Raw genomic sequence first — 15,390 nt, forward strand, 5'->3', positions numbered from 1 at the left:
TAAAATAATTCTGAAAACTAAACCTCCAATCACAACTTATAGATAAAGCGGATACACAAAAAAATTATAAACAAAAAATTGTAGAGTATCCTCGCACGTCGCAAGATAACAATACGAAACTGAACGTCCTATTAAAAAACTTATTTAATATGTCAAACCTGTGGAAAATTAAAACAACGATTTGAAAATTTCTTCTTAATCTTTACCCTAAATGGGTGTTGTGTATGAACCGTATGACGCCCGTTAAAAGCTTTTCTACTGTGTATAACATGCTCCGTGTGTGCAAGTTTATTATATGCCGGTTTGAGTGTGTCAGATGTGTTCCTTCCTGTTTTAGCACTATTTTAGAATGGCATAACTAAGAAATATAGAAGCATCACCTACTAAAAATAATAAGTTAAAGATTTATAATTTAATAATTGAAACATGGCATACTGGTAATAATTGAAACATGGTATACTGGTAGTACCAAAGATGTTGCTAAAGGTGTTCTTTAAACACACGCCAGCTAAGTGTTTCTCTTCACTACATCATTAATCCAGTTTATATATTTACGAACGTCAGTGTAGACACCATATTTTCCAGGAAATCCGCATCCGTTCCCCCAGCTTGCTAGGCCGATAACATAATTTTTATCTTGCGTGGCGCACGTTAGCGAGCTACCGCCATCTCCTTGACAACTGTCAATTCTGTCTTTGCCTGCACACAACATTCTGTCGGTTATTTTTCCGTCATAAGCCGCACTGCTGTTGCATTTTTCACGATTGATTAATTTTGGAAGCACGTGAACTAGAGGTTCTTTCGGTTGCCGTAAAAATTTTCGAGCACCCCAACCGGCTAATGAACATTTTTTGTTCTGTTCAAACGTCGTGCCCACGCTGGGTAGGCAGACTGTTTTGACGTTTGCATTGAGCGTTAGTGGTTGGTTTAAACGAAGCAAGGTTATGTCGTTATCATGTGTTTTACTATTATAGTTTGGATGCATGATGATTTTGCGGATGCTGACAGTTTGTTCAGTTCCTTCGTTCTTTTTTAAATCATACTCGCCTGCACGAACAGTCCATAGCGATTTCCAAGGCACTCTGAAGGTGTACGTATATAAGATAGATAAATAAATAAAGCAAAATGTTAAACAAACACAGGTTTAGATAAAAAAATATATATATCTGGTTGGAAATAAACTTTAGGCCAACTATCAATCAGAAATAAATCTGACTGTTTGCAATACATTCACCTTGTGCGTAGTCAGTGGAAGTAACCTCCATTTTTTACGGCAGACAACGTTGGGGGTGCTGGATCATACATGGACAACTTACCATGACAAAAAATTATAAAATTTAATCAAAACACTTACCTCTCAAAACAATGCGCTGCTGTTATAATCCACTCTGGAGACAATATTGCTCCTCCGCAATGAACCCGTCCAAACATTCCCATTATGCCGACAACCCAGGGTGTTGTTCCCAGGCCTTGAGCGGCACCCTTTTTGACGAATTTTGGAGTAGCTGTTGATATACCGCAAGAACCTGTGATAAGATGAGAATAATGCATGTTATGAAGAAAGGCTACTAGAAGCATTGCTTTTAGATATTATACTATTTCTGGATAGAAACAATTTATTGGACTAACGTAATATATTCTCTCTACTATTCTAAAACTTACCACTTGAAGGTACTGGGGCTGAATTATATTTCGGTATCAGATAATTTAAAAAGCGTCTATCTTGTTGAAGGCGAGTTATAATCAAACAAAACTTGTCGATGGTATCAATGTTAACTGACGAAATAGTTCAATCCTCTTTTTGGAAGCAATAAATGTCAACCGATTTTGCACCCTATGTCAAACGATCCAGCGTTCTACGTTTGGGGTGGAAACTACTGCGCAGATCTCATATTAACGATATTAGATTAAAAGAACTAACCTGTGTTGAAGAGTTCGTTTTCTTCACCCACCCCAACAGCTTCCCAGACAAGTTTTAATCGCGAAGTTTGTTGCTTCTTAAATATAGTGTGTCTCACGACTATTACATTTGACGATGACGTAACAGGTCGTGGCTTCAATTGGCCACATGTTCTTGCGAGAAAAGGTGAATTTAGATTTGCGCCATTTCTTACTTCAAGCTGTTCTCTTCGACAGTCAGGATCGTCCGCCATGTTTATTTCAACAACACTAACGGATACCATTTTACCACGCGGTACCTCGATCGTCCAAGAGCAATTCTTTAATCCGGTTGATCGAGTTATTTGGCCTTTCTCTGTGGTAAATGTTTGTCCGCATTTAGTTTCTATAAAATGAATATATTTACAGTTATATCAGGGTCCAGAGAAGCATTTTCTTTGAGAGGTTGAGGTTTGAGGATGGGTTATATTTTGTGTCAAACCATGGTTATGCCCGAGAAAAATATTCTAATCTATTAAAGTGGTTGCAGCAAATTGGTTGCTGGAGGAAACGATATTGGGATTTTCTTGCCCATTTTAATTGAAAAGAAATACTATTTCTTTGGAGGGGGTAAGAGGGCAGGGGTAAGGGTAAGGGGAGTGTGGTATAGGGGGGGGGGGGGTAGGGGCGTGCCGTAGGAAGCAGGGAAGGCTAAGCACCTCAAGTCCCTCTGCTTTCTGTATATACTGTATGTAACTACAGACAACTAAAATAAAGCTGTTAGAAACCTACAGAAACTTTGGTTTATATGCAATTAAGAATGTTTAATGTCTTTCTTTATTACCGCTAAACATGTTGTATTATGACGCCGAATTTTTAGTCGGTACTAAACGGATCAAATAATGGTGAAACTCTAACCGTTTAAACTTCTATATAGTGAACAAGTAGTGATAAAATGTTTCCCTTCTCAAAGTGGTAGAGTAATTGGTCCAAACAATTTTCAATATCATGTCCTATACGTTTTTAACAGACACTGTACTTATAAACTTTTGGTTACAAGTCCTGCTTTGTTACCTTTGTTGAACACTAAATATAACTTTACATAAAATTAAAAAAACCCTCTACCTTTCTGGAAATGAGGAGGGGTTTTCGTACTGCTCGGGTAAACGGTTGTCCACTTTGCTTGAAATCCCCGCGTTTTTGAGTCGCCATCAGAGAGGTAACCAACTGTAATAACATTTTTTTCTGATAACAACGGTCGTGGCAGAACAAATCCGCAAAAATTCCCCAGGCTTTTATCTGTGGACATCTTCCCATCTCTCAGCTCAACGTAACCTTTACCGCATGCTGGATGTTCTGATATGTCTATGTCAACAAATTCAAACTTGACTCTTCCACCTTCAGGTACTGATATGCTCCATGTACATATTGTGCGCCCTGTTACCGATTGTGGATAGCCTGGCGATGTTACTGTGCCTTTATCGCCGTTTAGTGCCCCACCACAATCTAAATAAAGCAGATAACCAGGTGTTTTAGATTTAGCAGATATGCTGGTAATTGTGTTAAACACACTCATGTTTTGAAAAAAAAAAAAAAAGAAAATTACAAAACGAAAACAACAAAGACATACCGCTTGGCGTGACTGAAGTTTTTCGATTTAGCTTCCATGTGGCTTTGAACCCTTTTCTTTGAGTGGTAGTATCTGACACAAATATAATCTGAAGGACGTTTCCTGTAGCTTTTATAGTACCTGGTGAATTCCTGCCACAATATTTACCGATCTCTTTAGCTTCTTTGGTAGCGCCATCTTTAATGATCACGTAATCGTATCTACATACGCTGTGTTGTTCAAGTTCAAAGAATTCAAATGTTAGAATGATCTCATGATAAGCGTCTGTTTTAATGGTCCACTTACATGAAGACGACGATTCGTAAGGTAAGGGGAAATTGGTACTTTGAAGCACTCCTTCGGCGTCTGTGAACTCCCCACCGCATTGTCCTATAAAAAATAATGCTTATTGGGCATACAAGTCAAAAGTGAAGAAGATTATAACCGTGAAAAAATGACACCAACTGATTTAAAAGTTAAGTCAATGACGCCCTGACTGAAATTTCAACATCAAAAATTTAAAAGTTGAAAGTTTTAGAAAAAAATCTAATTCTTAAAAATTGATAATCATATGATATATGATGTTCGCATTGCTCTGAAAAATCCCAACAGTTGTTCTGGGTTGCAGCACAATGTTGCAGCACAATGTTTATAAACAATACTAAAAATCGTTATTTTTACCTGGCAACATAATAGTGAAGTATCCAACTAAAATGGTTAAAGCGTTGCACCTGCTTACTTAAAATAAATAGGCATTTTGAAGAAACCTAACGCCATTCGGAATTTTAGCAAAAATTTAAATACTTGTATTTTGTTGCTAAAAGCAGTTCGAGTAACTCGCGTGGTAGTGGGTCAGTACGATTTTGTAGACGAGCCACCGGTAAAAATTTCTTCACGAGCATTATTTTACAAAGCATAAAAAGTGGCTGAATTGAGAATAACACACACCATTTTACAAGAGTGTAGGCGTGGCATAAGAATTGGTAATAAGTCGCAAGTCAAATGTGCTAAATTGTAAATCATCAGCTCTTAATATTAAATCCGTACATAGAGAACATAATTCTGCAAAAGCCCAGTTTTTAACATTATTGACAACGCAATAATATTTATGGAGAACAATATTGTCATATGTATTTTACCAAGATATTGTTAATTCGGTTAATTTCTTACCTCCTATTTGTCTTCTTGTGTTCCCATTTCCTGTTAACCCTCCTAAAGCAATCCATGTCGCTTCAAATCCACGCCGCGTATCAGCACGGTCTGTTGTGAAAACGATGTACAGCTTATTTGATTGGCTCTCAATCAAATCAGGAATGTCATTTCCACAAAATCGACCAATTAAAGTGGACGAGCTGTCAAATATTTCTAAATAATCGTAAGCACATGAATTGCTTTGTTCTAGATCGAAATCAGTGAAGCGTAGCTGTATCCGCGTAGCTGGTGGCGAAGTAATTGTCCACTGACACGATAGACTGTTGTTGTAGTTATCGGGATAGCGCGGGCTAGTGAAAATACCATTATAGCCATTCTGCAGAATGCGACAATCTAAAAAGTAAATATTATAGGGAAAAAAATTCTTGAAAAAGACATAAGCATATGCTTTAAGCTTAATTTAGGAACACGATGTAGTTGCATTTCTCAAGCAAGTCTCATAAGTTCACTGCTGAATAAAACTTATCTTCGGCATTACGATTCGACCACACATTGTATTCCTGAAGGGCGTGTGAAAATCATATTATAAAGAATTCATATGATCTTAAAGTTTAGACACCCAAGTACGTTACTGCAAAACGAGATATTACCATGTCTTCTATAAGCCACAATTTGTGATCAATCAACTTTAAGATATCGAAATGGAAGTCCTTACGAGAGAGAATTAAATTTCCTATCCCGCAGTGCCCGAAGGACCAACTATCGGAAAGCAGGTCAAAATGCTTAGGTCAAGGTTAGGAATTTGTAGCTAGGTACTTTTAGGGTAGTAAGAAAGAGGAACCAAAATTTGATAAAGATAAGAAGCAGTGGTAAAAACTGGTGCTCGCTTTTCCTCTTGTAGTCGCCATTTTTGTTGTATAATATATTACTTCCTTTAGCAATCATGTTGTGCTACTTGGACGAAAAATACATTTAATTCTCGTGTTATCAAGTTTCCCCACTCTTTCTGTTACAGAACCTAACATCAACTTACCACTTGTTGCATGCACCACCAGCTGGGAGTACAGTATTACCACAAAAACTACAAAGAAAAACGCTGTATTAACTACTATTGTGTCCAGAAATATATATATAAAAAGTCTAAAGAAGTTTATGAAAACGATCCGAAGGGATTACAGATTTTCTTCTTTTAAAAGTCTATCCATACGACGGAAGACTTGGAAAAACTGTCACAGCAGTCTAACTGTTGGTAGTTAGAAATGAGCTGTTACTAACTTGGACATAAATATACAGTAAAATTATGAAACAATATAGGGGCCAGGGATTATAGAAATATGAAGATAAAGAACGATATATGCTATTTATATATATAAGAAAAATCTGTAAGAACATATAGTTTACACGGTCTGAAACTTTGGAACAAGTTAAGAACGTTGAAAGCTTTGTTAATATCAAGAAATACTGAAATGTTCCTTTAAACTTAATTATAGAATAAGAGGAGAATTAGGAACACTTAAGGACATTTTAAGGCATGGAAAGAGTCTCGAGAATAGCGTCAAAACGTGGCTTGGCCAAAAGTTGGCCAAAAAAATTGTAAAAAATTTTTTAGCTATGACGTCTACAAGAAAAATAGTATTTTTTCTTAAAATCCATTCTGCAAAATATACCACCTGTTTTTCGCAGCATAAATACAATACTTCATACGTTCCATATATTCAAGATAGGTATGAAAATTAAAAATATCGTCATATGTATACTATATATATGGCATATGAAAGAACAACATTTCTGATAGTTTACCCCTAGAAAATAATGTCTTACCCCTGCCATTGTGACTGATTTTTTCAAATTTATTTTTGTCTCTGTAATACCAGATGAAAGTTAGTAAAAGCGACGGAAGGGCAAAAATATAAAAGAGTTACAGCACATTAAAAATGCCGTGAGCCATTACCCCCTCCCCTTGCCCCCCACCTAGGGCTCAATAGGGTTATGTTTAGTTGTTCTTAAAAAAACGTGTACGAAGATAATACACAAGATATATGGTTTACCGCTGTGGTCAACGGCTGTGAGCATAAATACACATTTAAATTAATTTGCTCGAAGGAAACACGTTAAGCCTGTGATCTCCACCAAATCATGAAGAAACAAAAAAAATAACGTACCTAAAATGACGCCTAACTTCATCTTTGGTTATATCAATACGCATATATCTTGTTAAAATAGTCTTTCTATGTTTGCATCGATTCTTAACAAGTTTTTACTAAGTTATGATTTCAATCAATTTATACTCTGTCTTTCCTTTCTATTGTGTAGCTTGCGTTGTCTAGATACAGCCAATTAGTTTCTAAGCAGTTTGAATGATTAGCTATCATAACAAACAAAGGGATTAAAAACTTCAAATTGATTGCTTTGAGCATAATTATGGTAACCAATGTTAGATATTTTTGTTTGTATCTTTTATCTATTATATAATCTTTTATTAATGAGGAGAATATTGCAACGGCTTTTCTGTTATACGCCTTCTTTAATGTCACTATTTTTTATAGAGTCTCATAGGCTTTTTAATAGATCAACAAAGTGTTGTTGAAATGAGCATACCTAAAAATTCTAGATAATTTAACAAACGAATCCATCTGCGTAGATCCAATCTTCCATGGTGCAATTCAATTCTGGGCAATTCTCCGAGGGCAATCTTCTAGGGCCAAATTACTGGGAAGGGGCATTTTACAGGGAGGGGGGGCCTCCAGGAAGCAATTCCCGGGACATCGAATTGTTGACAACTTGCTGAGAAGAATTTCACACTTTTAAAAAGAAGGTGGGTAATACGCACGTCCCTTTAGTTACTAGTCAAATAATAAATGTTATTTTTCTTGTTTTTTTGCCAGGCTTATATCATAGGATACCGTCATTCTTCTAATTTAATCCGTCCTCTAATTAGTACGAATTAATTATTTTGGCAAAATGAAATAATTTATTTAACTCTAATTATTAGTACGAGTCCATAATTACTAATTTCAGATTTTCCTCTAATTTAGTACGATAAAGGTCAAATTTTCTTCTAATTATAGTACAAATAGTAAAAAACACGTAATTTTTTTTGTTTCAAACTTTCTTTTTTAAAAAAACATGAAAAATTTTAATCTAATTTACAAAGTAAATGGATCGTCTTCAGTATCGTCACTGTCTAGGATGGTTTTAGCTTTTTCCATGCATTTTGAATAAAATTCGCCACTTCGGACTTTCGAAGGATCTGTGGTAGTTATTCCGCATACATCAAAGGATTTCATTATCATATCCTTGTCATCTGAAATAATTTGGAATGCCTTTTCAACCCAATCCACCATGTCCTGTCTGGTTGGCGGAGGTAGCTTATAATCGCTAGGTGTAGGTGTGGGCATCTTCTCGACTGCTTTGTTGACATGCTCGACCCAACATTTTCGTAGAATTGCTTTAAATGGTTTGTTAATACATACATCCATTGGCTGACACTTTGAAGTACAACCGGCTGGGATCATTAAGGCATCTGATTTGTTTTCGTTCAGCTTACTCGCCACAGTGTCTGTCTTGTGAGCAGAAAAGGCAGGTTAACAGGGAGTTTTCCAATCCGAGCTCTTTGTTGATTTTCTTCACATATTTGACCCATATCTCATCCAGCCAAACAATCATGAGATCTTCATCCATCCATGCTTTCTCTTGAGTTTTTACGACAAACCCTTCAGGAACACGCAATTTTCCGATAGTTCTTTCAGTCTTCCCTTTAAAAATCAGCATCGGCGGTAGCAAAGTACCGTCAGCAGCAGCTGAAAGAACGATGGTGATATGTTTCTTGTCATTCCCTGACGTTCGAACAACACATTCTCTGCTACCGATCTTACAGATGCTCTTTGTTGGGACCATATCGAAAAAAGCTGGAGTTTCATCCATATTTCCCACCAATGATCTGGGATATTTCCCAATTCTCATGAAACGACCGGCATCTGCATAAAACTTCGAAATCGATTCTTCCAATTGACGTGGAAGCTTTTGGCTCACTGATGTCCTGCTGTGCAGTGACAGACGATGTCGTTGAAAGAACTTCGCGACCCAGCCTCGGCTAGCATTAAAATCAGGATTGTGAGGTTGGACGACACCTTTTGCTTTCTCTTGTAACGCAAGAACAGACACTGGGACATGCAAATCTCTAAGTTCAAGAATCCATCGAATCAAATCATTCTCGACTTCCAACGGATATGTTATTGGTCGACGAGCTCCTGAACGATTCCCTTTATCACTCAGCTTCACTGCTCTGCCTGGAGTTTTCACGATGTTTCGAAGAGTTGACCCGTGCACATGGAAAGCTTTGGCTGATTCGGTATAACTTCTCGTAAGTGCGTAGTGTTCTCGCATTTCGATTTTCGTTTTTTCAGTGAATCTCTTACGTGTTGTGTGTTCGTTTCCACCGACGATATTGGCTCGTTGGTGTAGATAGAAATTACATATGATCGATTCGAAATGCTGAGATTGTTGCTTTAGATTGTTGAAGTCGTGATTTTTTTCTATCATTCGCTCGATCTGTTCACCTGTGTACGGTTTGGGTGGCCTACCAACAGACTTCTTACTTGGAGGAGGCGCTATTTTTCCTGAAAATAATAATAGAAAGAATCCTTGAGCAAATAATAACTTAAACTCAAATGTATAGTATTTGAGAAAAAAAATCACCCCTATGAGTTATTCTGTCACTTTCATTTCAAAGTTGAAATCATAATTTGAGTCACATTAAACTAAAGTTTTACTTACTGCCTAAATAAACCACGTCGTCATCTTTTGCAGTTCCAGGAGCAAAATAAGAGGATATTGTTGATTGACGCTTTCGTTGGTTTTTAACGTTGCTTTGAAAATAGCCAAACAGTTTGGTTTGGGTTGACATGATGATACCACGCGCGACAGACTAACAGCACTGACAAAAGAAAAGAGTGCTCCAAATCGATTGTTTTGAATTTGTAAAATCATTTGGGTTTTCCTCTATGAAAAGAAACATTCGATTTGCAATGCAATGAGCTCGCAATATCATTTGGATTTTCCTCCGAACAAAAACATTGGATTCGAAATGCAAAGACGTCAGTATGTGCCTGATGCTAGCTTCTACCTCGACGTACTCAGAAAAGTTGTAGAAAAATGACCGACGATATTACTCCATTACTACTTCTTGATTTAGAGATACCAATACCATTGGAAAAAGAATTTACTGTTCCTTGTTGCATCAGAGGTTATCATATTTACAGATGGAAGCAATGGAAAGCTGAAATAGGATCAATTTTAACGAGCGAACCAGAAGTGAGACCGGGTGCTTTGGTTGAAGATAAATATTCCATTGCTGTATTAGATAATGGACAAACAATTGGACATGTGCCTAAATTTCTCTCGCAACTGATATTCTTTTTTCTTAAATACGAAGGCACGTTATCAATAAAGGTAACAGGAGAGCGAAGATTCTCATTCGATCTTCCACAAGGAGGTATGGAGATACCAGCTGATTTTGTCTTCAAAACAGTCGATGCAAAACTTCACAATCAAATGAGAGAGAAAGTTCTCAAGGAACTGGAAAACTTTGAAGGGAGAAGAAAAGTTGGTATAAATAAGAGTTTAAAAAAGAAAGAAAAAAAAAATAAAAAGTACCAAAAAGTGTGTTTTCAATTTTTCAACCCCTAATTTAATACGATTTGATTCCTATTTTACTCTAATTATTAGTACGACAATCAACTTCAATTTCCAAGGTATTTTATTTCCTCTTATTATTAGTACGACTCCTTCAAAATAATTATTTTTACCGGAGGATTAAATTAGAAGAATGACGGTATAGTAGAGAAATAAAATAAAATAATATGATTTAAAAATAAATGACACTCCCACAGAGATATGCTTTATGCTAGAATTAACTTAACTTAGCTGTGTCAAGCTCATGAAAAAGGTTTTTCAATTCGAAAAAATAACCTTCGTGAGTTTTATTTCCTCAATTTAGAAAATAATTATGACGATAGAACATTGCGTCTTAGCTAGACACAACATCATGTGTCTGCATGTTTAGAACACCGTTTTAAGTGCACGTACACCATTAATACGGCTCTTATTTATCCAGTACACTGGCTAACATAATATACTATTTAATGCAGTAGGATTTTTTTTGATGTATGTGAGGTCTTTATGAGGGCATTGTTTTTCAAAAGCATATACGACGGTAAAGATGATTATTTATAGAGAGATATAATTGTATTTACATTCTTGTACTTTTACAAGTCAGAAACAGCAAATATTACAAATATCTTTGAGTTAAGTGTATTGGGAACTAGGTTGCCGAAGTCTCGTGATGAACAGACATAATTGGATAACAAATAAATACAGATGTGGGAAGTAAATACTGCTAGCAGCTGCTTACAGCTTTCAGATTTCTCTTTTCGAAAAAAATTGTACTTAGCAAGCATTTTTTCGAAATTTAAAAAACGTCTGACATCCATTTAAAGGTGTTCTAATAAAAAGTTATATTGGTTATGTAAATGCTAGTGACCAAATGTTATGTTAATGTTAGTGACCGCGTTGTTACTAAGTTGCTGTTATGGAAATTTATGAGTTCTAGAAATGAAACGCAGACCTGATTTTAATAGAATATTTATCCAACGAAATAATGACGTCATTTTTTATCCCAGTGACGTCATAGGTTTTCCTTATCTCCATCTGTAAATGCATCAATATTTTTGAAAAAACGGAACTTTTAATTATTCTCCTTAATATTAAAATTTTTATGTCATGGAAAAAATAGTTTCAACTCTTTGCATTCAGTTCATAAGTCCACCAAAAATCAAGGCGATCGCATTAGCAGCAACATGTGGAGAAATTTAATATACCATGAAATGAAAAAAATAGCTAATTCTTGTTATCTGTGAAGTCATTTTTAACACCTATGACGTCCTCAATTGTCTTTAAATAAAATGAGTTTGTATCAAGACGTTCCTTAACTATGCTAGGTTCATCACTTAAGTATAAATAGTATAAAGTAACTTACGAACCACACCCTTCCATGGTTTTACAGCATGTGTAAAAACACCGATGTTAATAGGGTTAATTGTTTATTATATGGTAAAATCATTGTGGTTCTTTTTAATTGTTGTGAGTAAATGATTAACAAACCACAAAAATAAGTTAAAACCGTTTAAAAAAATAACCAGGCTTATTGATCCTGTTGTTATAAAAGAATATGGTGAAACTAGAATCCAGCCTTTTTTTTTGCTAGTACCTGTCGAGGGCTATGTTTAAAACATATAGCGAGGCTGTAGTTTACTTCAATGTTCTTTTATGTTCAATCCCCAACTTCTTACATCTTTCAAACGTGCTTTTAAATGTGGTAAGAATACAACGAAAGTAAAAGTTTTTTCACAGCTGAGGAAATTGTGGTTTGTTTTGGTTGCAGCCGTTGTTTTTGTTCACAACCTCCCTCTTATGTCTACCATTTCGAGACGTTTCGTTGCTAGAATTTGTTTACGAAGTGGAAAGAACTCATTGAACACTTACAATGCTTTTTGTTTGCATAAGCGAAAGTTTCTAATCGCAAAATTTGTTTCGATTAAATGTGGTTGGTTGTGATAAGCTAACATTAATCACCTGTTATTATGCGGTCATATTATATCAGCATTGATGATTCTGTTATACTTTTTATTAACCCTAAGACCACGAGCCATGTAAATATCTAGACAAAAAACTACCCCAAAGCTGAAATGGCTCATGTTATGGAAAGCTAAATTTAGCATTTTGTTATTTAGAATTAATTATATTTCGCGTTTTAAACTTATCGAAGTCCACTTATAAATGCTTAGTGCGAACTTATGGTTTTAGGTATTACACTTAAAACGTGCTAATTGTTGCTGACGCCAGCATTACTATTTTTTGAAATATCCAAAACTTCTAGGTGTAAATGGAACCGTAGTTACGGCATGTTAAAAAGTCTATTTTCAACGTTAGCTACCTAACCTGCGCACCTGCAAATATAGTATTTGCGCAGATTTTTGGTTAAGTATTGCAGTTGTTTTTAAATTACTAAACAAATTGCGGTTGATTCCAGTAATTTCACGATAATTCCAAATCTTAATTCTACTCCACTAAATTTAACAACAAGCAATTTAAAATAACATCTTTCACTTCCATATTTCGTATTAATTAAGGAAGAAATAAAAATTGATAGCAAAAGTAAACATTTAATGCACCTATTAAGAAATTACAAAAAATGTATTTATACTGCCGCTCTCTGTTTATATTTTATCGTTATGTTTTGAAAGTAAAGAACGTGTCAAAAATAAACAAACTTGAAAGTTCGCTGTTAGTGAGTTGATTGATATTTTAACGAGCTCTTGGTTAAATGTTATAAAGTTTTGCAAAAAACGATACTCTGTCTGTAACTTCTGTATGAGCATTCATTTTATAAAGACGTTTCCGCGGGAAAATATGTTATGCTTGGCGTAAGTGAGACAATTATTTTGTTGACGATGTAATAAACGAGTCAAACTTTCTATTTATTTCCAAAATTGGATTTCTAAACGCTTTTGTTGATTTTCAACACACAAAACCAACATACAAGAAACATTGTGTTGATCTTTAATTCATGTTGGAATGTTTTTACGTAAAGGACGGTATTAGTTTATCAAGACGTGTTTTGGATGGATATTTTTTTGTAAACATTACATAAAAAAAATAATAAACTTTCCAGAGGATAAAATTATAATATAAATTGACTAGCAAGATGGTGTGTAACAGAACAACGGTTTCCGACGTATTTTCTTACGGTAACGCAACGGTATCATTACTACTTGCGATTATTATCGTTTTTGCTAACTTTAGTATAATTCTCATATTTGTAAAGTTCAAGAAAGTTCGAGACATGAACAATACAGCTGTTACGTTATTATCAATTGGTGATATGTTACGTGGAACAGTTGTTATGCTGCCGAAGATTTACAACCACTTTGCACTTGCAACCAGCTTGGTGGGAGTTTTGTGCTATCCAACGGCTATCACAAGCGCTTTTTCGTTTGTTTTCAATCCCATGATCCTTGCAATGATAGCTGTTATCCGTTATTGCAAAATCTCGCCCTCAGTGAATCGCTATATTTTGATCACAGAAAAAAGATTTAAAACTGCCGTTTGTTCAATATTTTTAACGTCTATCTTTTTTGCCTTTCTACCTATAATGGGCGTTGGCGAGTACAATTACAGCCCATCACATGGCGTGTGTTTTACAGATTGGAGAGAAAGCAACAAACCGTTTCGTATCATATTTTACATTATTGTAGTTGGTCTCGCCTTCCCTATTTTAACAATTTGCTATGCTTTGGTGTATTGGGAACTACGAAAGCACACAATTAATATCCTGTCAAATTACAAAACACGTGGTAGTCAAAGCGAAGACTCCTCAACAGCCATAGACACGCCCAAGAAAGTTGCATCAACATTCAAAAAAACGGAAGCTGGCGGGATTCAAAACACACCAACAATATCAGTCCAAGGCGAGCAAGTCGAATACTCAAAAGAAAATGACAACGGGTCTGTTTTTATAACTGATCGAGAAATTTCAGTGGATGGAAATTCGGACATGCCGAATACAATGGGCGATACATACGACGATAACAGAATGAATAGACAAATGCATACAGTGGCTAAAAAGTTATCCAAACAGGAATACCAAGTCACAAAATTAATGATAATGATTTTCATAGCATATTGCGTATGTTGGATCCCTGCTGCTGTTGTTAATATTATGGCCTTCGCAACGGGAGGTCAAACAAATCTTTGTCCAGAAGTGTACTATATTATTGTCACACTGGTGGAGGTAAAAAGTGCCCTTAATCCGTTAATTTACGGGCTTGGTAATCGGAAATATCGGCGTGCTTTTAAAAAGTTAGTAAAAACTTATTTATACCTGCCACCTTGCTGGAATCAATGAATTAATTCTAATAAACGCATTTCAACTGATGTTTTTCTTAATTGCACAAAGTAGTTGAACTATATGAGTTACTACTGGTTTTTCTTTTTGTTCATTTTCAACCACACGTCTTTCTTCATATTAATAGTTGAGAAGGTGAGAAATGTTAAAAAAAAGAAGATAGGTGGGTAAAATTTCCCGAAATTTGGTGCGCTCCCCCTACAGTTAGGTTAAGAATAGTGTACTTTTATCACTTGTCTGCCTGGCTTGTTGCTATACCTATTTTTCAAATTTGAACCTTTATTAAGTCTGAGTTGTGTTTCTTCTTTTTTTAAAAAGAATTTGAGACACACACCAAAAAATATATTGATAATCTGCAACTATCGACAAACATATAGTTTTCAAATTTTTTTTACCATTGCATTTTACTTTTAATATAATTATTTAGTATCAGGACCTATTGAAAATTTAATTTTTATATTGTATATATTCTTCATTGTGTAAAATATGAATAAAAGAATCAAACTGGGCAAGTTTTCGTGGGTAGTCATTCTCAAATCGTGACATTTACAAGACGCCTAATAAGCCCGTAGTCTTCTGTCAAAATTGAACGTCAAACGGGGGTCACTATACTTACAAGAAAACAATAAATATATATTTAGCAGAATGCTTTAAAAACTAAGTTATGACTGCCAAATATGAAAAGAAAGGAAGGTAAGTGAATTTTGTTGTCCCAAAAGGCACGGTTTTTTTAGCAGCAAAGCACTCGACAGCGATAAAAATCAAGGCAAAATTTTGAATTTTTTCC

General features: G+C 35.3%; 2 protein-coding genes across 2 annotated transcripts; one reads left to right on the forward strand and one right to left on the reverse strand.

The window, feature by feature from the left end:
- Positions 1–5: 5 nt before the first annotated feature.
- On the reverse strand, positions 6–7,335 carry LOC130622058 (bone morphogenetic protein 1-like). Its single transcript, XM_057437452.1, has 8 exons — positions 6,802–7,335; positions 5,673–5,720; positions 4,658–5,032; positions 3,509–3,877; positions 3,004–3,384; positions 1,922–2,284; positions 1,355–1,526; positions 6–1,082 (listed from the first exon to the last, which is right to left on the reverse strand). Exons 1-8 carry the CDS (start codon positions 6,821–6,823, stop codon positions 509–511), a joined length of 2,304 nt encoding a protein of 767 aa, XP_057293435.1. The 5' UTR covers positions 6,824–7,335; the 3' UTR covers positions 6–508.
- A 5,608-nt stretch (positions 7,336–12,943) lies between these two features.
- Positions 12,944–15,110, forward strand: LOC130622384 (G-protein coupled receptor moody-like). The gene has a single exon (XM_057437839.1). The coding sequence runs from the start codon at positions 13,404–13,406 to the stop codon at positions 14,601–14,603; it is 1,200 nt and encodes a 399-aa protein (XP_057293822.1). The 5' UTR covers positions 12,944–13,403; the 3' UTR covers positions 14,604–15,110.
- The last annotated feature ends 280 nt before the right edge of the window (positions 15,111–15,390 follow it).

This window comes from Hydractinia symbiolongicarpus, chromosome 12, assembly GCF_029227915.1.
Source record: "Hydractinia symbiolongicarpus strain clone_291-10 chromosome 12, HSymV2.1, whole genome shotgun sequence".
Classification (NCBI taxonomy): domain Eukaryota; kingdom Metazoa; phylum Cnidaria; class Hydrozoa; order Anthoathecata; family Hydractiniidae; genus Hydractinia; species Hydractinia symbiolongicarpus.